The sequence below is a fragment of the Xenopus tropicalis genome, chromosome 2 (genome assembly GCF_000004195.4).
Source record: "Xenopus tropicalis strain Nigerian chromosome 2, UCB_Xtro_10.0, whole genome shotgun sequence".
Taxonomy (NCBI): Eukaryota; Metazoa; Chordata; class Amphibia; order Anura; family Pipidae; genus Xenopus; species Xenopus tropicalis.
In genome coordinates, this window is record NC_030678.2 from 98,088,076 (window position 1) to 98,111,491 (window position 23,416).

The window sequence follows — 23,416 nt, forward strand, 5'->3', positions numbered from 1 at the left end:
CAGAGAGCGCAATTGCGCTCTCTGCACTAGGAGAGCCGAATTTCCGGTTTAAAAAACGGAAATTCGACTCTAAAAGTTACCAGGAGCGGCTTTTTGCCGCCCCTGGTAACTGGGGCGCTTCTGCCGCCTGAGGCGAGTTTCTCAACTCGCCTAATGGCAGAAGCGCCCCTGGTAAGTTGTATTATAATTACTTTAAAACACTTTCATTTTTTGGTGGTACAGTTCCTTTAAGCAGAAGCAGAGTAGTCCATTCCTGCAGGGTTACAAGCACTGCATGTGAGCCACAAGAAGCCCTGACTAAATTGTTGGAACCACAAAAGACTTTTTCCTGCAATAAACACACTAACCTAGTAGTCCAAGTTACAAGTAGTAGCACTGAATATACAAACAAAGCAGAGCTCAGTAAAAAAAAAATATAAATCGTTTCAGATTTAACAATTTCTTTTCTGTCAAGCCTGGGAAAGCACATCTGAATCCTTGAAGCTCAGTACTGCAGCATGTTGCCCAACAAACATTTATTTGTAAAACAGATTTATTAAACATCAATGCTATGATCAAAACAAATTCTTTTTTTCTGTTGGATTAGCATGTTCAATAAAAGATGGAAAGCACATTTTTTTTAATCAAATTCTTTTTATGTCTGTTATCAGTTCACAGTCCACAAATCAATTCATGAAGATCATTCAGAAGGGTAAATTTTCTTTCACAACTGTATGTAAATGAAACAATAAAGTTACAAAATACAGTAAAAAAATAATTCAATTATTATTATTTATACCTTTACCAAGGGCAACTTTTGGTTGGGTGTGCTCCACCAAGTACTGGGGACTAGTGCAAATACCCTCCTTGCCTAGGGATGCATCTAGGGGGCTGCCTCTGTGAGGCAAATACATACGGAATGTCACAGGAAAAGAGTCAAATCAAAGTCTGCTGTTACATAGGTACACTAATACTATGGCACTAGCATAGGCATTTGTGACAATATATTACAGTTTGCACGTTATAGTAATTGGCTGCAGTGAAAAGTTAAGACCAAACAGTCATGCTATTTAAAGAGCATACAATTTCACCAGGAATGGTGAACACTGAGAAGTAGCTTTCACACTCCTGTCTTTTGCTCCATATAGGGATAACTGCTATATTACAATTGACTTCAGTAGCAATCTGATTAATATTTAAAGGAGTTATCCCATAGTTACATTTGAAATAAAGCTTTTTTTAGTACATTCTAAGCTTCTTCAGAGCAAAGCTATGTTCACACCTTTTCCATAACACAACTCTAAGTGGCAGATTTATTATGCGGCATAAAAAAATGACAAAATTTGTGACACATCACCGGGCTTTGGCACATAAAAAGGCATAATTTTTTAATTTGTTTTTTCTTAGAGCGACTTTTGCCAGAACGTACTTACACAAGGCCTGAAGAGGTCTAGAATAATGGCGTCAAATCTGGTGTTCAGATGGCGTAAAATAAAACACCCCTTAATAAAATCTCTGTTTATTTTACATAGCTTGCTACACTGTTTTTTTTTTTTTAGCAAATTGCATTCTACACAGCATAATAAATTGAACTCTTTGTGTAAAATAACAACTGGCAAGAGGATCTGGGTAAATGAGTGCAACTTCTCTGGCTGATCAGCCTTTGGGTTATGGATATGTCAGGAGATAAACATGTTACAGCAGCCAATTACTATGAACTTTACAGTGTCATATATGCACAAACCTAGCACATTCAACTCAGTGTGTGCTGAGGTGGTCATTTGACAGTATCAAAGGTCACTAAAGTTACATTATTCTAAAGTTTCTTACTGCTTAGTCAGGCAGTTATACATTTGCTAATAGTTGTCATCTAAACGTCTGTCTAAAATTGTGTTTTCAGTCAAACAATTCTGTATAACACTTTCTAGGAGTGCTTCCTACTAACATGCAGGGAAAAGGTGCTTTACTGTTTAACATAACACTTTGACAATTCACTTCTTACATCAAAACACAATAAACCCAACAGATCTTTTCAGAAGGTCTTTAAAACGAAAACCTTAATAATAAAAAGTAAACATTGTAAAAGAATACTTTCTTCTCTTGAACATACTATTATAAAAAAAGTTTTTAAAAAGTCTTGAAATGACATGAACTGAAAACATAATGCTAAGTACGCATTTGGGGGATGAAAGGCACCACTGTCGGGGTTCACAGCTGAAGGAGCACAGCTATATAGAAGGTACATGTGAGATTGGTATGTGTACGACGAGATGATGCTTAGGATTACATGCATCCAAATCTGAGGAATGGTTGTGTTTATAAATGTGACATTTTCTGTATATATGGGTGAGGCATAGGGGCTGATTCATCAAAGTACGAGTTCGAATCCCGAAATAGGTGAAATTCGGATTACATACGATAATTTCTGATGATCGCAAATGTCACGGAAATGCTTTCGAAAAAATCGTAATAGTCACGATAATATCGTATTGGCGATCCGAAAGTCACAAAGTTTTCATATCCAAATAATTGTAAACGGCGGGAAAACCTTTGTGACTTTAATCCTTCTGTGCATGTTTTTGGAATCCTCCTATAGGACTCGATGGCACTCTGCAGCTCCAACCTGGCCAAAGGAAAGTCACGATACCGAAGCTTGAATCTGAAACTTTCGTACTCGTTGTGACAATACGATTTTGTCACATCATTTTTGACATACAGTGCGAAAAAGTTGCGCAAATTAGCAAAAAAATCGGTGAAAATACACAAGGTAGGAAAACTTGGAAAAAATACGTTTTTTTTGTATTTGTAGGCAATCATACTTTGATAAATGGGCCCCTAAGTGTTCTCACTCAAGCTCAAGATTGGAAAACACCTTTCTTGTACCTTGTAGGGCTGAGATTACAATTGTTTATGGAGTTGATTAGCAATAGTGTAGTAGTTATTTGTATATATTGCTTCTATGGTAAAATAACAGTAGGCAGCAACAACTCTGTAACAACTATAACAAGTTTGTTAATTTTTAAACTAAATACAAATTAAAAAAGAATAAATTGTAACCCTGGTCTAACCAATGCTGCATGCAACCCACTGTCAATATGATTTCAGAAAACAAAACTATTAATGTTAGAACGTAGTTCAAGTGTATATCTAAAACAATAAGAAAATGCACCCCGTAAGGTCTCTAAAAATCACATATTTAAATTTAGATCTATGGACTTTATTTCCTATGGTGACTTTGTAGCTATGATTCGGTAACAATGAGAGGTGATTTAGTTTACAGTGGAAATAAGTATTTGCTATTAACCAAATATTTTAGATACTTGTCTGCTAAAAAAAATGTAAACCTCAAGGACAACTACAAAGTCACCTGTGCAAATTGGGTGTGTGAGATTCTACAGAGAGAGAAAGATAATGTTGCCATATTATATAGCAAACAACTTGCAGACCACTGCATATTGCCAACACTACTGTGGTTGTAAATGCCTGTGTTTTTTTAACCACATAATAAAACAAATGTATAAAGTCTTGCATATTTAGCTTCATCTAAATCACAGCTACAAAGCTGCCTTTAAATAAGGTAATCTTTTGACTAAAATATAAAGATCTATTCAAATATTATAGAGTGGTATACCAGCACACAGGAACAAAACTGATGGGCTTTACCTAAAAAATACAGCATATTAACTGCTAAGCAAACTAGTAAATTATATCATTGTGATTCATTTTGATGCTGTTGTTGTCCAGTTCTCTTAGGAGCTCCTCAAAATCATTTATATACCACTTGGCCTTTTCCTTCACTTGCTGCCTTGTGACGTTGCCTCCAAACCCAATGAAGCCATCCTAACACACAAGAAGAAATTAAGTTTATTGTACAAATGAAATATCACCCATAAAATGTAGGTTTTAGCTTGGATTAATGATCCTTATGAGTTTTCAAAGTAACAGATTTCCACCTTTTATTTGCAGCAGGTGGTATCCATTTCACTAAGGATATAAGGCCATACCTGGTCTGAAACGTTGCTGGAATGCCCTAAGATGTATGCAATAAAGGCATTTTAAACAAGAAATACAAATGGTTCTGTTTTCATCCATTTCACTAAGCACAGCATCAGTTACAGGAATGATAATTGTAAACATTTTAAAACCAATTTGCTTTTTTATTACAATGCTACTTTATGGAGTTTCTACTTTTATCCTTATACTGACCCTCAGCTCTGTGCATTTTAAAATCATGTTCTTATTTTACATCTATAACTACTTACAGCAGGAGGGCAGGCTTCCATGTCAGTAGCTCCATCTCCAATCATTATTATTTTTCTGAAGCCATATTTCTCCTTTAGCTGGGCAATCACTTTTCCTTTACCACCAGACTCCGCTGTTAGCTGCGTCTCATCAAAGCCAGCATACTCTCCTTTAAAAAACAGTTTGGTGGTTATAAGGATTCATCTTGAAGTATAAATACTGAGAAGATTCAGCTCTACAAGTATTCCAAGAAAAAGTAAATTTTAGGAGCGTTAATTGGTTTCCTTCCCAGTATTCCTGCTGTTTGCATACAAATAAAGAAAGGGTCTTAGCTGATCACATGGAATCAGATGAGTAATTCCTGCACTATGCTGATGAGTCCAAATAGGGTAAAAACAAGCTTTAATTAGGGATCCAATCAGTAACTGCTGTTTATTATTTATAATCTAATGAGTGAGTTTAGGCCTACAGAGTAGTATTTCATTAAAACAAATATTTTAATAGCAAGTCCTGCTTTTATTCCTTTCCAGGATTCCTGCTTTTTTTTTTTTTTTTTTAATTATGTCAATTATTTAAAAAAAAATATTAGGAAAGTATCTTTAGAATTAAAAAAAAAATATCGAAAAAGTAGAAACAGACCAACATCTACAAATGAAGTCATTTTTTTATGCACCTTTGACACACAACTCTTTTCCACTGAAATAAACGGTGTGCTATTTGTACTGTGTGCCCCAGATGCAGCAGTCAAGGCCACACTGTCCATACTTATATAGTGTGTTTACTTTCTATTCCACTGATAATAAGGAATGTGGGCATAGCTTATTATGGACAGAATATATATCTTTTCATATGTGCACATATACATGAGAGGTATATATAAACAATATTCTATCTGCAAAGCAAAGATAACATAAACAGTGTTTGAATTTTCTTTTCTCTTCAGGCCATAAGCTTTGACATACCATTAAAATAGAATTTTAGTCTGTTGGCGTACACATTTGTCAGAGGGATGTCAAGCTGAGATGCTACATGCTCCACAATGCTTCGAAATCCACCAGATATGAGGAAGACCTGGACATTTCTTTGGTGCAGCCTGCAGACCAGTTCCCTTAGGAAAAAGACGGTTTTTTAACAGGTTAGGAAGAAAACTTTTAAGTCCACCTATCGCAACATACAATTAGGATTTCTTCTTTGGAGATAATACCACAATTTGAAAATGTGTGACTCAGGCTTTAATTTTTGAGCACTTGCTTACTATGTAAGTAAATATTTATTTATTTATTTTTTATCACTGTGGGGTATAGAGTTTTTTTAACACCTTTTTGGTGTTACAGCAAGGCCGTATTTATATTAAGGCAGCTGAGGCCCTGGGTCTAGGTGCTGATATATTTATTTAATTGTAATTTTATTTTTTTTGAATAATATATGCCTCCACCACGGATTTCCATAGTTGTTTCCCAGAGGAGGGGTGTGGGGTAGGGGGTCGAGTCACTCAGCAGAAGTGACTTCACATCACATGCAAGTCACATGCAACTAAACATACAGCGGGGAAAATAATATGTATTGAACATGTCAACGTTTTTCTCAGTAAATATATTTCTAAAGGGGCTATTGACATGAAATTTATACCAGATGTTGGTAACAACCCAATTAATCCGCACATACAAACAAATCAAAACAATTAAGTCTTTAAATTAAGTTATGTGTAATAAAGTGGAATGACACAGGGAATTGAATACTGAATGGGGCCTCTTTAATGGCAAAAATTGTGTAGCCCAAAGGTTTAACTGGGGATGATGGAAGTTGTAGTGCAACCACCATAGTTTAAGATATTCTGCTGAGTGTTCAGACTGACCTTACTCAGCATTGTCACTTACTTTATCCCCTCGGTGAGCCTTGGAGGGTGTTCTGTGATCAGGGCTTGCACCTGTTCTCTTGAAGGCCGGATTAATGCAAGTCTCTCTGTTAGAGCTGCCCTGAAGGTTAGAGATCCCCCCATCGCTCTGCGTGTCCTAAAAAGAGAAAAAAACAATAAAACTGAATATATATATATATATACAGTATATATATCTCCAGAACATAAATGTAAAGATGGTGGCAAATATGTGAGGTTTGTCTCCTACACTTCTTCCCTCATATATTCTCTCTTTAATAACTGAAGCAAGAAAATAACTCGAGAATGTATTCTACATTGCTGCAGTTAAAACAAAATTGTAACCTAGCCTAGAGAAGTATAGCGCAGTGGCATTTCTGGGGATGCTGGCATCTGCGTCTTTAGTGACGCAGCAGGTCAGAGGGGGGGACATCAAAATTGCAGAGAGCACTATTGCATTCTAAAAATTGTCTCTTAGGGCTCTGGCGACTAATCTCCCTGAAATGCCATCCCACTGGCGAAAATGTAAATGGTACACGGTGCCACAATTTCCCCGCGATTTGTCTCAGGCAACTAATCTCCCAGTGTGCCAGAGCCCTTAAAGTTACCAGAGGTGGCTTTTTGCCAGCCCTAGTAATTGGCTGCTCACTGCCATCCGAGGTGAGAGTAACACTTTTCCCCGTGACAGGAGCATCCCTGGCAAACAGTAAAAGAGATAGCACCAGAACAAGTAAAGTTTGCAAGGTGATATGTGTTTGTCAACATAATTCCAAAGTATTACCTGCAGACTTTTTTATTTACAACAGCTCAGTGCGCTATTGATTTCCAGAAACAACATGCAACCCCTGGAAATGCAAGTAACTTTCTTAATACAGTGGCTTGCAAAAGTATTCGGCCCCCATGAACTTTTCCACATTTTGTCACATTACAGCCACAAACATGAATCAATTTTATTGGAATTCCACGTGAAAGACCAATACAAAGTGGTGTACACGTGAGAAGTGGAAGGAAAATCATACATGATTCCAAACATTTTTTACAAATAAATAACTGCAAAGTGGGGTGTGCGTAATTATTCAGCCCCCTGATTCAATACTTTGTAGAACCACCTTTTGCTGCAATTACAGCTGCCAGTCTTTTAGGGTATGTCTCTACCAGCTTTGCACATCTAGAGACTGAAATCCTTGCCCATTCTTCTTTGCAAAACAGCTCAGTCAGATTAGATGGACAGCGTTGTGAGCAGCAGTTTTCAGATCTTGCCACAGATTCTCGATTGGATTTAGGTCTGGACTTTGACTGGGCCATTCTAACACATGGATATGTTTTGTTTTAAACCATTCCATTGTTGCCCTGGCTTTATGTTTAGGGTCGTTGTCCTGCTGGAAGGTGAACCTCCGCCCCAGACTCCAAGAGGTTTTCTTCCAAGATTGCCCTGTATTTGGCTCCATCCATCTTTCCATCAACTCTGACCAGCTTCCCTGTCCCTGCTGAAGAGAAGCACCCCCAGAGCATAATGCTGCCACCACCATATTTGACAGTGGGGATGGTGTGTTCAGAGTGATGTGCAGTGTTAGTTTTCCGCCACACATAGCGTTTTGCATTTTGGCCAAAAAGTTCCATTTTGGTCTCATCTGACCAGAGCACCTTCTTCCACATGTTTGCTGTGTCCCCCTCATGGCTTGTGGCAAACTGCAAACGGGACTTCTTATGGTTTTCTGTTAACAATGGCTTTATTTCTTGCCACTCTTCCATAAAGGCCAACTTTGTGCAGTGCACGACTAATAGTTGTCCTATGGACAGATTCCCCCACCTGAGCTGTAGATCTCTGCAGCTCGTCCAGAGTCACCATGGGCCTCTTGGCTGCATTTCTGACCAGCGCTCTCCTTGTTCGGCCTGTGAGTTTAGGTGGACGGCCTTGTCTTGGTAGGTTTACAGTTGTGCCATACTCCTTCCATTTCTGAATGATCGCTTGAACAGTGCTCCGTGGGATGTTCAAGGCTTTGGAAATCTTTTTGTAGCCTAAGCCTGCTTTAAATTTCTCAATAACTTTATCCCTGACCTGTCTGGTGTGTTCTTTGGACTTCATGGTGTTGTTACTCCCAATATTCTCTTAGACAACCTCTGAGGCCGTCACAGAGCAGCTGTATTTGTACTGACATTAGATTACACACAAGGGCACTCTATTTAGTCATTAGCACTCATCAGGCAATGTCTATGGGCAACTGACTGCACTCAGACCAAAGGGGGCTGAATAATTACGCACACCCCACTTTGCAGTTATTTATTTGTAAAAAATGTTTGGAATCATGTATGATTTTCGTTCCACTTCTCACATGTACACCACTTTGTATTGGTCTTTCACGTGGAATTCCAATAAAATTGATTCATGTTTGTGGCTGTAATGTGACAAAATGTGGAAAAGTTCAAGGGGGCCGAATACTTTTGCAAGCCACTGTATGTACCAAGGATCCTTTCTATTTTCCTACTTATGTATCTCGTTTAACCAGCAACATTTCCTATATTACCTACACCTTAGACTGCCAATAAAGGTAAATGTAAGTTTTACCCCCACACTACCTATACCTTTTTCCAACTTCGGATTAAGGCACATGTTCCAAAATGTTGCTTAATAAAGGAGGAATCCTCGAGTACCCTGTAGTCTCTAGAGTTCCAAGATTATTAACATTATTTAATATTAGGGCATAATTACAATTTACGGGGGCACTTATAAAAGAAAGATTTGACCACCCTTACAAAGTCTAGAGGTCATCGAGCCACTAGATAAATATGTATGTGATAGAAACCTGTGCAGATTGTGCTCAGTAGAGCACCCCAAATAACGCCCAAACCTAAAAAGCAACCTGCTTCTACCTGCAACCAATTACCCTGTAAACATGGAAGTGAAGACACAATGGTGTATAATGAAAGGGTAGATAGGGGAGCAGAATGCTCCCACAGCAACAGGAGCAATCTAAATAAATAATCCCATGTTTAAACCTATATTATTTTAGCTTATACTTTTTAATGTGAAAACTCAAAGCATCCCTTTAAAGGGGAAAAAAAGTGAAAGGAAAGTTTTAGAAGTGTTCTCTGGAAGAATGAAATGAACCTTTGCACTTTGCATATGGCAGCCATCCAGAAGCAAACCTCCGCTGCTTTGTCCTTGGAACAAAAAAGAAAGTGTTCTCATGGAGTATCTCACACATGACCTGCAAAGGCTGTTGGAGTTTTCTCAAGCTGCCTGCCCACTTTCCATTTTTTGGAGTAAGATTTGTTCAGAGAAAAAAATCAGCCCAGCCACAGGAATAAAATCAGCCGATCAAACCTGTAACACTTCCCATGTTTACTAAGCTTTTAGCGTGTCAGGCTGTATCTCACAAATATTAAGAACGTGGGTGTAGTTTTGACCAATTTACCATTCAGACTGCTGCTTTTAGTGCATCTCCAGGCCATTTCAATTTAATAATACTTTTTAAATGATACTTGAATATGAATTAATCCTTGATGAATCTCAGTTCAGGCAATGTACAAATTGATGCAAGCAGATTTGGACTGGGAGTCTAAATTGGAGCATGCATAAGCACAAATACCTTTCTGAATAGTATAAATGGCTCTTAATTTTGCATTCATTTTAGCATTTTGCATTTAGTTCATAAATGAGCCTTTACATGTATTTTTTTTAGTAGGGATATTCAAAGCTCATTCAGGGGTTTGCCAGGATTCGGCTTAATCCTAGTGCCTGCCCTAACTGCATCTGAACCCTAATTATCATGTGACTTTTTAAATCAAACAAGTTACGACCAGTTGATTATTTTTTCTCAGTAGTTCACTACTACGCATGTGCACATTAGGGTTCAGATTCGATTTGGAGTGGATTCAGTGTTCAGCCACATCCTAAAACTTTTTCTGATTCCTATTGTTAAGCAATTAATAGTAAATGAGCTAGATAGAGATCAGATTCCTATTTTGGGGGTCAGGAAGGAATTGTGAGTCTGTCTTTCTCTAGATAAACTTTTAAAGTATTCTGGAAAGGCTAAGTAGCATTTCTAAAAAGTCTTTAAAAGCCATGTCACCAGATCTGTTTTAGGATGTATGCAACCTTAGGTAGGTTGGTAGGTTGTCACTTACATCTCTGCCACTGCATCACCAACACCGCAGAACTTTGCTAGCTCGTCGATGCCCTCCTCTTTTATCACTGTGCTGTCCACATCAAAGCAAACTGCATCTGCACTCCGGAATGTTTCCTTAATCTCAGAGAGGGAGCCCATTCTGAGTGGAATTTTCTTGCACAAACTGAAGGATAAATGGTGGTTGTCAGTATAGTCCAGAAGAAAAGTATGGTACTTTAGTCAGACTCCATAAAAAAGCAGGCTCCTTTACTATGATACCCCTGTATAACCTTAAACTTCTGTCCAAAATAATTCACCCTCAGGGTCACATTACCAGCCCTCTCCCCTACTCTGGAACTGAAGTCGCTACATATTTTTTTAATATATCAACTTCAGCCCTGTTACTTTCCTTGGAACAGCAGACCCTGCACCTCTTTTTTACAAATATATCCACCTCACCATCACTCTCGCAATAATTCAGCTGCTTTACTTCACTCTGCCTTAAGTCCAGCCCCAGTTTACTCTCAAATTTTCCACTAAATTCATAAGTCTCTGCAAATCATCCCTCCAATACATCAATCCCTGTAATTCCGTCAACCAGTTTCTAAGCCATTTCAAATCCCTCCCTCAGTATCCATCATCTCCAGCCTCTACCATCTTTTCCCCAATGATGGTTCTTACTTTTAGCCCTCAATGGAGTCCGTCCCATTTCTCCTACCCAAAAACATAAGTATTATCTCTTTTTATATAACTGACATAAAGCACTACATCCCAAACATTAACATTGTGAAGGTTTAGGATCCGTTATCCAGAAACCGCAAATTACAGAAATGCTATCTCCCAGAGGCTCCATTTTAACAATTTAACATTTTAAAAATTATTTTCTCTTTCTCTGTAATAATAAAATATTACCCTGTACTTGATCCCAACTAAGGTACAACTAATCCCAATTGGATGCAAAACAATTCTATTGCTTAAATTTTTTTTTTTTTTTCTAAAGAAACATTTTTTATTGATTTTGCATATAAACAAGGGTAGGGATACAGAAGGAAAAAAGGGGGGGGAGGGGGTTACAGCCATAGTTGAGTTTTACATTGCATATTTGCTGTTTACACTTATTTTACATACATGCAGAGTGTATGACATTCATCATGGTAATCTTATCAGGTGTGTTTCTAGCCATCCACCCCAAACTTTGTCAAACTTATTCGGTTGACCTCTGGCTTCGAACGTGAGTTTGATTAAGGGAAAAATTTTATTAACCAGGTCAATCCACCCAGTTTTTTTTGGCGGCAAGGGGGCCATCCATTTCATGATCAGCATTTTCTTTGCATTTTCTTAGTACAGTAATGATTGTACCATAGTTCTGGCATAGTTGGTGGGTATGAGCTCGTCAATGAGCCCTAATAGGCATATTTCAGGTTGACAAATTGGAGGGAGGGCTAAGGTCGTTGTCATATATCTAGTGACTTTAACCCAGTACCTACTGATAATGGGGCAGGTCCAGACCATGTGCCAGTAGGATCCATCTACCTCTCCGCACCTCTTGCATATGGGGGATGTGATTAGACCCATATGGACCAGTCTGTTTGGGGTATAATACGTTCTAAGAATGAATTCATGTTGTATCAGCCTGTCTCTGGAGCAGATCAGAAACTGATATAGATTCCCGGTCACTTCTTCCCATTGATCGTTCCCTAATCCAGGGATATCATCACGCCATCGTTTGTATGCCACCTGAAATGGGGCTGGGGTGGTGGAATTTACTTGTGCATATAACTTGGAAATCATTTAAGGAGAGTCTTCTCTCCTAAGTAGTGAGAGAATGGGATGGTCTGTTAAGGTCAGTTCAGTCGCCCCAAACTGTGCTCTAAACATATGTCACAGCTGTAAGTATCTATACATGGGCAAGTGTGGCATATTAATTTTGCCCCTGAGTTCCGCTTAAATTATTTTTAGTAGACTTAAGGTATGGCATTCTGTTCAATATATGTACGTTGTATTGCATCCTGCTCAAAAGAAACTTTTTAAGAACCAAAACTACATGAAACTTTCCCAAACTAACTACCCTACTTTATGTTACATTTGGTGTTAATGACAGAACTCTTTACTCTTTACTGTTAAAAAAAGTATTTGCTTTACTGAATCTTTTACCAATATGAAAGAATAAGGGGCAGAGATAGGGGAGAAGAGGCTTAAGGTTGCCAGTCACCCTAATAATACAACATTTTTGCAATAGGATTTCTTACTAAATATTAAATTACTACACATAATTTAAATATACTTTTACCTGAAGTTTGCGGACATGGATCAGTTGATGAATCAAGTCTAGGAAAGACAAATAAAACTGTGGGTATACAGAAAAAGACAGAATGTTGGAAAAACAAATACATACATACATGAACAATCCTAGCTAAAGAAAAATATATATCAGTGTGAGGAATATTAGCTGAGTAAGGGGTTGAATCCAAATGACACGTTTCTCTTGCAAATGAAAGTGTGAAATATAATATGTGATATCTGTAGTAACAAATAACTGCCCAGCATTAATTTGACATGAAATAATAAAAAACAGAATCATAAATATATTTAGTGGTAATAAAGATCAGAGACAAGTAATATCCAAAGAAATAATAAGTGAATAAGCTACATCATTCAATATTTGACATCTAGGAGAAAAACACATCAGATTAACATGGATACGTAATCTAAACCTTTATTTACTAGGAACATCTCTCCACTGCGCTTACCTGATTTGGTAGTTATGTGTTGTCCCACTCCACTACCACATTGCAGGGTTTTTCAGTGTTCAGCCAGGAATAGTCAGTGCAGTGCAAGCCTCAAGAGCTGCTGTTATATTGTATTAATCATATTGCCAGCAAATATGATGATTAATGCTATGTGAAGAAGAGATGCACATGTCCAGTAACTGAAGCTCGTGATTCCCCGACTTTTCCTGGCTGTATCAGCACTTGAAGAGGTTCTAAACCCATAAAATAAACCTATGTAAATTAATTTGGGGTTTCTAGGATATTCCCAATCATGGGTACCTGCAAATAAGGGCAAAGGGAGAGGGGCAGGTGCCCCCCCCCCCTGGAATTTTGCAAAAACTCCCAGAATTGAGTAGGGAGGGCAAAACTGTCGTGCCTGCATCTTCTTTACCCCGTACATGTTTTTAGAGGTTAATATGCAGGTGGTCCATTTTCTCTTTTCGGGATTAATTTGCAGATTATTCATTTTCCATAGTAATTATACTGGCACATCTCAGGAATGCTTGTTATCTATTTTATAGTGATTTAGTGATTATACTGGTTCATCTGGGGTAGGTTTTGATAAAATGGGTGTGGTATTTAGTGAAGTATTTACAAAGTGCATGTGGCCGAAAAATTTGTGTGCTTACACAGCTCCCCTAGTTATACAATAATGTAATTTGTGAGTGACTTGGCACCTAGTTTTTCTATACAGGTTTAGTCTAGAAAAACAGGTTGTTTTTGCTTGATGGCTTTGGCCCCCCGGAAAGTTTTCTTTGGATACCCATGTACTCTATTGCACACAAAATACATAAAAAGTCCTTAAAATGCTGCTGTGTGTTGCAAACTTTAGTAAGAATATTTTTGCAAACTATTAGCTAAACAGCTCTTTGCCCTATTATGGCTATAAAGTCTAAACTATCTATGTCTCTGGGTTATACATTGTAAACTGGGAGTGATCAGATAAAGGCCAAGTAGAAATATAAACAAAATCAGAGACTTCAGAATTAGGCCACATGGCTTTAAATGGCAAAATATTACATCCATAAATTAGCAGAAAGACCGCTAAAGTATGGCATATTTGCTGTATACATAAATACATTTCTAAGTACCGTTATCTATATTTCTATAGTACAACCCTGTAATATGTGTAGAATGCGGTTTGGCATTGTCTTGCTGAAATAAGCAAGGCCTTCTTTGAAAAAATATGTTGCCTGAATGGCAGCATTTATAACTCTAACATCTGTATATATTGTTCAGCATTAATGATGCCTTCCCAGTTGTGCAAGCTACTCATGCCATGTGCACTAATGCACCCTCCATACCATCAGGGATGTTGGCTTTTAAACTGTGTGAAGATAACAAGCCATGTGGTCCTTCTTTTGTAGAATTTCAAATTTTATTTCGACTAGTCAGACCACATGACACTTCACCATACTCCACCTTAGTCCTTAGATGAGCTTGGCTCAAGAGAAGGCAGTTGCGTTTCTCCATCATGTTTATACATGGTTTATCTTGCATGGTATAGTTTTAACTTTTTGCGGATGCAACAACAAAGTATGTTCAAAGATAATGGTCATGGGAAGTATTACTGGGCCTATACAATGATTACTGCAAAATCTTGTCTGTTATTAATGCAGTGCCATCCAAGGGCTCACAGATCACAACCATCCAAAATTGGTTTTCAGCCTTGTCCCTTTCATACAGAGATTTCTCTGAATCTTTTAATAATATTGTGTACTGTAGACGAAGAAATCCCTTAAATGTACACTGAATAAGGGTCTGAGTGTGTAGGCTGTTTGCAGATTTAAATGTATCCAATTATGTATCAGAGTAAAAATGGCCACCAGGTGAAAGCTGCTATTTGGTTTAGGAAAATGTGATGGTGCTGGCAAACAGAGGGGATACATGCCGTACAAATAATCCCATTTGGGTGGAGGAGGCATGCCCAACTGATATACATTGTAGGCAAATGTAGGCTTTACATGTCCTTTAATGCCTATGCTCATGCTGATGATTGCATGCAAGCATTAGGATCCTAGTGCTCCACAATCATTTAAATGGTGTTATTAAAATGCATGTCCCCACAAGCCTCACCCATATTTGTAGTCTGTTTAGGATTAAAGTGCAGTCAAAGTCAATAGACAGTTTTTGATCATGTTGCACTTAGTAAGATGGTCCTTCAATATATGTAATATGTTATTGTTAGTCAGAGATCCTTTTTAACCAATTTTTGTCAGCTTTGAGGGCAGGAGGAATATTATATAGAAATTCCAGTCACAGTGCATTAGGGGTGTTCTGGACCCTAGTGCCACTCTGAGAGACCTATGGGATAACACCTCCACTCAAACCTCTGCGCTTAGGTTTTTCATGTCAGAGGGGGCCGCATTACTAGTGAAGGGAGCGCAATAGTGCTCTCCGCACTAGCAGAGCTGAAATTCCGATTTAAAAAAAAAAAAGCTTTTTGCATGACAGTTAAGGATGCTTGTGTTAAGTCATCCACTAATTGTGAAAATTCACTGGGCTGCTTGCGGTTGTATTTGGAAGATATACAAGTTGTCAATAAGCAGAACTACATGTTAAAAGCCTCCTTTTTCTACGCTGTGCTCCTGTGCTGTTAAATAATATCATTGCTGGTATCTGAATGGAGTGCAGTTTACTACATCCTGTGTGTTTTGTAATGGTACAATGGTTTTATAACTGATTCAGTACAATATAAGAAATATCTCTGAGTAACATGCAAAATTGTAATTAAAAATCAGTGATTTTTTTGTTAAACACTTCCAGCTGATTAAAAAAAAATAGCCTGTATCCCAGTTATTGTGTACACCTATTGTATTATTTGCATTGTAGGACCAAGTGGGCATTCTATTCTAACCAAAACTCTGCTTCCTGCCCTACCCAGAAATGAAGAGACAACCCATTGATTGTGGTGCTTTCTGGACTAAACCAGTGAAACCGGCATTTCAAGTAAGTAAAAATCTAACTTTCTCCAAAAAGAACAGATTACAAAAATGACTGCTATTCCAAAGGGCTAATATGTATTGACCCAGAATGGAATTCCAAAAGTAAACCAGTTGTACCTTTATTATATGCATCATTCAAGTGGTGAGAATTGGTATTCTAATTTCTAGATTAAAATAATAGGCAAAAAGTATGCTTAGCATAAGCCCTATTCATTTTACTTATGTTAAACAAGTATGTCTACTGACTGTTTAAAGCCAACTGAAACAGGCTGATTCACTAAAGTATTCAGTTGATCAATATTGCCACAGGAATATGAAGAACTTTGAGGAGTGTAAAAAAATATAGGATCTACTAAGAAAGTGAAGAAACTTACTGAATTTGCTGCAGAAATACTTTAGTAAACCTGACCCTTAGTATTGGTGTGTGATCCTGCATGAGGACTAAAGAACAGTTTATTTTGAACAAAAGATCTGATATTGTCCAGTCTACAACTTTACATGACCTTGATGTATTTTGTAGTGTTTTAGCACTTACATCTTGTTAGCTCAACAAATGCAGCATTCCACACTCAAAAATAAAGAAATAAATAAAAAAAAAATACTTTTCATTTCTGATTAAATTAATGTTGTGAGTGTGTAATAGAGGTCTTTTATTGTAAACTCACTGGCGTAGCATTTGGAGATACTAAATGCTTGAATATATTAGAGATGCCCAGCCAGCAGCCCAGTAGCATTCCAGGAGTTGTATTCCAATAGCTGGTAGTTGGTATAGGTTGGGCCATCTTTATTTTTTACCTATAACAAATAGTGTATAGGCTTACATGGTTTGCAGGTATATATACATATTTCTATATACTGCATAGTTTGCTTAGAAGTGTCTAAAGACTAAGGGATTTAGATCAGCATGTCTACTAAGTTTTCCAATCCATAAAAACACCCTGTATCAACCTGTATTAGCAGCAACCTGACTAAAACAAAAATGGTCAAAACTGGAAATATTATAAGCAAAGTAAAGAATGCAATAATTGGAAGGCCCCACTTATTAGTTAGTATGAGCGGATGAAGGGAGGTAGGTGGGCTGCTGCCAGAGGTGCTGATGATGATTACTCTGGCTAAGATTGCATCAGCCCCTCCATCCCGCATATTACAAGGCACTTACATAACCCGGCTTAATCTCTGCACCGCAGGCATTTAGCACAGCATATTGCGGGCTCCTACTATAATAATTTGCACCCAGTAAGGACAGTGTTGTACATCCACCTGACAATCGCTCATTAGCGGCACTTTTATGTGCAATGGATCCCTGTGCAATGAATGACTTACAGTGAATCTGCCGGCTTCTGCTCGCGATTTTCCTTCAGCCACAGAGAAGTCCTTGCACGCACAGACCTTTGCCTCTCCAATGTGGATAGTTATGTAGTTATGACCTAATTCTGTCCTCTTGGCAGCATGCTATCTAACGAACTAGAGTGCTGACCGTGTTATTTCAGCTGGTGCTAAACATTAAACTAGCCTCTTCTGCCTGTCAGCTAACTACACCGGCTCCCTTAAGCTTTGCGCTGATGTCACTGGGTTGGTCCGTGGGGAACAGTCACGTGACGTATGAAGTTCACGGCAGCCATGTTGGTAATGGACGCAGAATCAGCTGGGAAACAGTCATATCGATGTACAACCGCTGATAAATAATGCCTACCACGTGCGCAGCTTCTGAATGCAAAAATAATTCCAAAAAGGACAGCCAGGTCACTTTTCACAGGTATGCACTTCGTTAGAAATCAGCACTTTTATAGATAAAATATAAGGGTACGCTTCATTAGTAAGGCCACTTTGCGCAGTTAAATTAATGCGTGATCTGTGAGCTGACATCCTGTGGAATGTAAGAGCCAATTCTGTTGCTGTTGAACCTACATCGTTTGTGTGGGAATTAACGCAGATTTTAGCGGTACTCCGCAGAAGTGCGCATGACGCGTCCGCCGTGTACAGCAATTTAGCGTTACAACAGATCAACTGCGAACGAGTCCTTTCAACTTGTTTATATTCCACTTAAATTACTGTTATCATTTAACCTTAACCTCAACAGTAGATAACAATGTACAAATAAATAAATCAGCAACGCTAGAATTTAGGGGCACTTTGCTGCTGTTGCTTTGACCTATATGCCACTGCTAATTCTAACCTACATTCAGGAATTCACCAATTTGAACACAAACAGAAATAAAACTATTGATTTCACATTTGATATAAATGTTGCCATTTAACATTTACATAAATGTTAAAAATCAGCAACAATGTAACCCATGTTTGAATGACCAGTAAAACCTTGTTGCACTTGTATGTGTAATAATGTGCCCACTATAAGGAAACAGTAGGACAAGAGAGATATACAGTACAGATATGGGACCCCTTATCCAGAATGCTCGGGACCTGGGGTTTTCCGTAATTTGGATCTCCTACCTTAATTCTGCTTAAAAAAATATTTAAACAGTAATTAAACCCAATAGGATTGTTTTGGGTCCAATAAGGATTCATTATATCTTAGTTGGGATTAAGTACAAGGTACTGTTTTATTATTATAGAGAAAAAGGAAAATTATTTAAAAAACATTGAATTATTTCATTAAAATTGAGTCTATGGGAGATGGCCTTTCCGTAATTTGGAACTTTCTGAAGTTTCCATTTGGTAGTGGTATGCAGGTTTGCCATCAGGAATCATGGTGGCCATAATCCTGCTGTTTCTAGTCTTGCGCCTGATCCAACTTAACTCCACCCCTTCAGTGAGAAGACCCTTGGCTTGATTAGGCCTCTTGTCTACCACTCCTCCATTGTGGCCTTGATGGTTCTAAATGACCATTAAAATAGTAAAATGAGTGGTAATACATTTTTCATGATAACTTTGCTAGTCAAGCTACTTATGGGCAATGACAGACATAACAATTTGTCACACCTGGGGAGATTACCTCTTCCATTAGGAAAAAAGCAACCTTTTCATAAAAGAGAATAGAGAATGCTGCATGTAAAACAATTTCTGATCTGTGTAAGAGCTAAACCAAATGGGATAAATGGTGTTGGATCAACAGGTCGTGTCCTACAAGTCAGATGTACTATAGTTTTGAGGGTCATGCTGTGTCTGCATCCAACAAGATAAAATCTGATGGTATCTAAAACACATTTACTTCTCATTGAAATACACTGAATGGCAGATGCAGGAACAAAATGACAATATTTTGTGGCTGAGCAGTGAATTCACCTTGTGTGCCAGCCTGACAAGCGCAAGATGCACACTGTCTTTCCTCTCATCATTGTTCTTTTCTCCTGTTAGATTCCCAGCAGACCCAAAACGGAGAGCAGAATGGTTGAAACATCTTAACAGAGAGAACTTCTTTCCCACATTGCACACCTTCTTATGCTCAAAACATTTTGAAGAGTCTTGTTTTGACCGAACAGGACAGACTGTGCGTTTGAGGGCAAATGCTGTGCCAACAATATTTATCTATCCCGAACACATGAAGGAGAAGGTAATACAGTAAAGTCTCTGTTAGGACGTACATAAAGGGGCTGATCAATGTTCGAGTTTCATTTTTTTTCATAATTCAAGTTTTTTGGAGCTAAAACTCACACAATTCAAATTATGGTTCAAAAACTCGAATGTCTGATATTTTATAAAGTGCAAAAAACTTGAACGTAAAACTACGGCATCTAAAAGCTTGTGAATTTATGTAGAAGTACATATTTTCAATTCGAGATTTTTTTTTGAGTAAACTCGCAAATTCAAGGTTTTCTTATTGGACCAATTTTCCACATTAAAGGAGAAGGAAAGTCTAAGTCACTTGGGGGTGCCAAGTAAATTGCTTACCTTCTACCCCGGGCTGGTGCCCCTGTACAGAGAGAACAGCACCAGCCCGGGGTAGCAGCGATCGCTTCCTTCTTTCTGATCGCGTGCACGCGCATGCGTAGTAGAGTGAAAAGCCGAACTTTGAACAGAGAAGTCAGTTTCACTCTACTGCGCATGCGTCTGTCCCGGACAATTGGCTGCAGCGTGAATAGGGAAGAAGGAAGCGCTCGCTACAGGTACCCCGGGCTGGTGCTGTTTTCTCCTAACAGGGGCACCAGTCCGGGGTACAAGGTAAGCGATTTAAGTCACTTGGGGGTGCCTAACATTTTGGCACCCCCAAGTGACTTAGCCTTTCCTTGTCCTTTAATAAGCAAGCATACATTTTTTTTAAATGCAAGTTTATTTAAATTAGAAAAACACCCTTGAACTCACAAACTCGAAAATTGATAAATAAACCCTTAAGTATTCCAAAAGCTGTCAAAGCATCTCCCCTAACACCCAGCTATATACATATAGACAATAATCTGCAAAAAACATGAAGCCTTATTTAACCTGCAACTCTTTGCTTACATGTCATAGCCTTTTGTTTTTGTTCCTGTATTTGTGTCTTTAAGTGTGTATGGCTACAATAAATAAATACATTTGGGTGAAACTTTTTCTTGCAAAATAAGTCTACAAATAACCAATGAGTATCTAAACTTGCAAAAAAGTGATCTAAAACAGTTTTATAATTAACTGCAATTAAGCATAAAGCTGTTTTCTGGTTGTGTGAGATTGCATGTGTATACTGTTAAGGCAACACAAGGGTTAAAAGAAACGTATGCCTAATTTGGTTGATCACTTCCCCTTTCCATATACTTTCTGCAGATTTCTTGCCTGAAGGTGACTAGCATTGCAAAGCCAGAAGAACATCTGCCACAGCCCAGAGCAATCTCCCAGAAGCAAACAGATTCCTTCCCAGATCACAATTATTGCCTTCCAAGTCCTGCAGCAATTAAAAAAAAAATCTGCGAGCTTGAAAGGAAGTTGGAAATAGCACATAAAAAAATAAAAATATACCAGCAGAGGGAACGCAGAGTGAAAAGGAAGTGCTCGGGAGAAAATGTTGACGGAAGTGAACTTAAAGAAGCAGATGGGAAAACCTCTTGGGATGTATTTTAGGTTAATGTTCACATGACACAAAAATGGTGAAGGAACACAAATGCATTTTGTTATTATAAGAGCTGTACCCTACACTCAAAAAATGTAAAAAGCCCTGGAAATTTCAATGAAAGCATGTCTAGGGGTAAGGATGTAGCCAACTATGCACTGCTGATCCCGTTATACCTTTAGTAAATATATAAACCCAAGCCCAGGCATTCTTCATTGTTTCCAAAAATTCTGAAGGATGATGGTACATAGATACATGTATGGTGGTCATGGCACAAAATCGTGGATGTTTACAGCAGAACCACAGGCATCAACTAAAAAAGCCTTGCCAGTGATTGTCCTGGAAATGGATGGGTCGAGCCCTCTAATATTCATCCTACTTCCTTAAGCACTGATTTGGTCATACTAACCAAGCTATGGCTGGTGTCTTAACTCCACTTTCTAAATGTGGATCTAGCTAATACAAGATTTAGCACAGGAGTGGCCCCTAGTGAAAAAACTCTTACTGAAGAGCCAGTTAGCATTACAGATCCATAGTTCTACAGTAAACGTACAAAAAAGTAGTAAGACATCCCCATTCCAACTTTAAGTGAAACAAGATTTGAACAAGTTGGCTGACTTTTTTTTTTTTTATAATGACTTAATCATCCAACATCCCGCTTGGGTCACTGCTCTTTTTGATTCTCTTTCCTATTCTTTGTTTTTTTTCCCAGTCAGTCTTTTGGGTCTCTCTGTCTCCTTCTGTTGATTTATCAGTTGGTAATGTAAAGTGCAATAAAATATTTGAAAATAGAATTGTACCTACCAACATAGTGGAAATTTTTATGAATATTTAACAAACTGCCATTAAAACCCCCATTTGTTCTTGGTGTCTTTCCCCACTTGGCTCAAGATGGTTTCCATTTAATAAAATAGTTATATTAAAAAGGGATGATTTTTCATTATATTACTAAAACAATGTGTTTCAGCAGCATAGTGCATATATGAAAAACAAAAATTACTTTGTATAGCGCAACAGTGCCAGCACTCATATGTTCCAGTAGCATTGTCCCTTTGTACAATTCAACAGATGCACATATAGTGAAGGGAATCCACACTCACAGAAGCTGTATCCATAAAAAAAATTACTGCTTTTAAATGCCAAAAGAATCAAAATTGATTTGATTGGGCAGAATAAAAAAAAAATTGTGCACATTAGATTTATACTACATACGTTATGGTACAGATATACTGACAAAGAGAAATGCCACAAAATGATTGTGTTAATTGTGTTCAGTGATGCCTATATTGAAACTAGCCAACAATAAGCCAACTTGTTGTAGGCTTCCTCTGCCAGTTATTCTTTGAATCTGTTGGAAGCTTGTCTGCTCTACTCAAATGACTACTGTTGTGTCGTGACATCTGTCCAGTTAAACATCCTGATCTCCTCCAGCCTCATGGTTACACGTTACAATTATGATCTTTCTTTTGTCCCGGGAAATATCTAAACTGATTAAATGTGAAAAACAATCAAACTCCTGATTTGTCAGTTCCATTGCTTTTTGGCAAACATTCACAATACTGATCACAAGGCAAGGTCAGTGTGGGCAGTGTGAAATTCCCTGAATCAGGCTTTCCTGAGTTTGATTTGGGGTGTGCTGTGCCCCTAAAGGAACAGTAACACAAAAAATTTACTTTAAAGATATCACTTCTAAATACATTTATTAACCTAAATAACATTTAAAAATTGATATTTTAAGTGGTTTTATAATAAATTACATTACCAGTGGCTTACTGGGCAAAGTTTGGAAAGGCGATGGGGTAGACTTCCTGTTCAATCCGGAAGTTAATTCACTGCGTTGTTCGGTGTCCTTTTTAAAAGTGATTAATGTGCTACTAGCGATGGGGCACAAAGAGGGAAAGGAGAGGGATGGAAGACAGACCTTTTCTCCTCTTCTGCTGGGTCTGCGTGTCTGTTAGAAGGAGCGCTGCCAGAGCCTGCACAGGGAGAGGGAGGGGGATCTGAATGGAAGTGGACTGCGAGACTTGGGAGAGATCTGCTGCCAGAGCTCAGTAAATCTGTGGTAAAGTACATTTACTAAAAATATATATAGAATTATATAGAATGGATTTCTTGAAAGTAAAAATTTTGTGTTACATTTCCTTTAAGAAAAAATCCTCAGTTGGCCAGTAGTAATTTGAATTAACTGGTTACTTTGGGTTATAGTAAATGTTTGGTTGCTATGGGTTACTGCAGGTGCACAAGCTTTCCCAGTGTGACAACCCTTTATGTACAAAATAGCCAAAACAATGGCCTGTCAAGTCACCTGGAATAATTGCTTCCTCATACTAGTTGCAGAGAGAGATTACTTCCAGTTCTATGTTTTTTTTTTTTTTAAGGACAGGACCAAAAATAAGTCTGGGCATTATCTTTGGATTTGGTTAAAATATTAAATCTTATTTTAATTCATGACAACAAATTTCTATTTTTGTAGGAAGTATCTTTAAACAAACAGAAATGTACCATATTTATATATG

At 38.0% G+C, this 23,416-nt stretch overlaps 2 protein-coding genes across 4 annotated transcripts; one reads left to right on the plus strand and one right to left on the minus strand.

The window, feature by feature from the left end:
* Positions 1–514: 514 nt before the first annotated feature.
* psph (phosphoserine phosphatase) lies at positions 515–17,479 on the minus strand. 3 transcript variants are annotated; one of them, XM_012957015.2, is made up of 7 exons: positions 17,243–17,479; positions 12,494–12,531; positions 10,223–10,387; positions 6,099–6,233; positions 5,184–5,329; positions 4,242–4,390; positions 515–3,819 (listed from the first exon to the last, which is right to left on the minus strand). In XM_012957015.2, exons 2-7 carry the CDS (start codon positions 12,508–12,510, stop codon positions 3,676–3,678), a joined length of 756 nt encoding a protein of 251 aa, XP_012812469.1. In that variant the 5' UTR covers positions 12,511–12,531; positions 17,243–17,479; the 3' UTR covers positions 515–3,675.
* A 32-nt stretch (positions 17,480–17,511) lies between these two features.
* Positions 17,512–22,413, plus strand: thap2 (THAP domain containing, apoptosis associated protein 2). Its single transcript, XM_002935799.5, has 3 exons — positions 17,512–17,675; positions 19,238–19,433; positions 20,618–22,413. Exons 1-3 carry the CDS (start codon positions 17,605–17,607, stop codon positions 20,909–20,911), a joined length of 561 nt encoding a protein of 186 aa, XP_002935845.1. The 5' UTR covers positions 17,512–17,604; the 3' UTR covers positions 20,912–22,413.
* The last annotated feature ends 1,003 nt before the right edge of the window (positions 22,414–23,416 follow it).

Excerpts from the sequence above, each read along its gene's own strand:
- psph (XM_012957015.2), bottom strand. Across the intron at positions 6,234-10,222 it reads GGTGATGCAGTGGCAGAGAT|GACACGCAGAGCGATGGGGG; the intron begins GTAAGTGACAAC and ends TTCTCTTTTTAG. Across the intron at positions 4,391-5,183 it reads ACTAAAATTCTATTTTAATG|GAGAGTATGCTGGCTTTGAT; the intron begins GTATGTCAAAGC and ends TGTTTTTTAAAG.
- thap2 (XM_002935799.5), top strand. The coding sequence starts at position 17,605 with ATGCCTACCACGTGCGCAGCTTCTGAATGCAAAAATAATTCCAAAAAG. Across the intron at positions 17,676-19,237 it reads AGCCAGGTCACTTTTCACAG|ATTCCCAGCAGACCCAAAAC; the intron begins GTATGCACTTCG and ends TTCTCCTGTTAG. Across the intron at positions 19,434-20,617 it reads CCGAACACATGAAGGAGAAG|ATTTCTTGCCTGAAGGTGAC; the intron begins GTAATACAGTAA and ends TACTTTCTGCAG.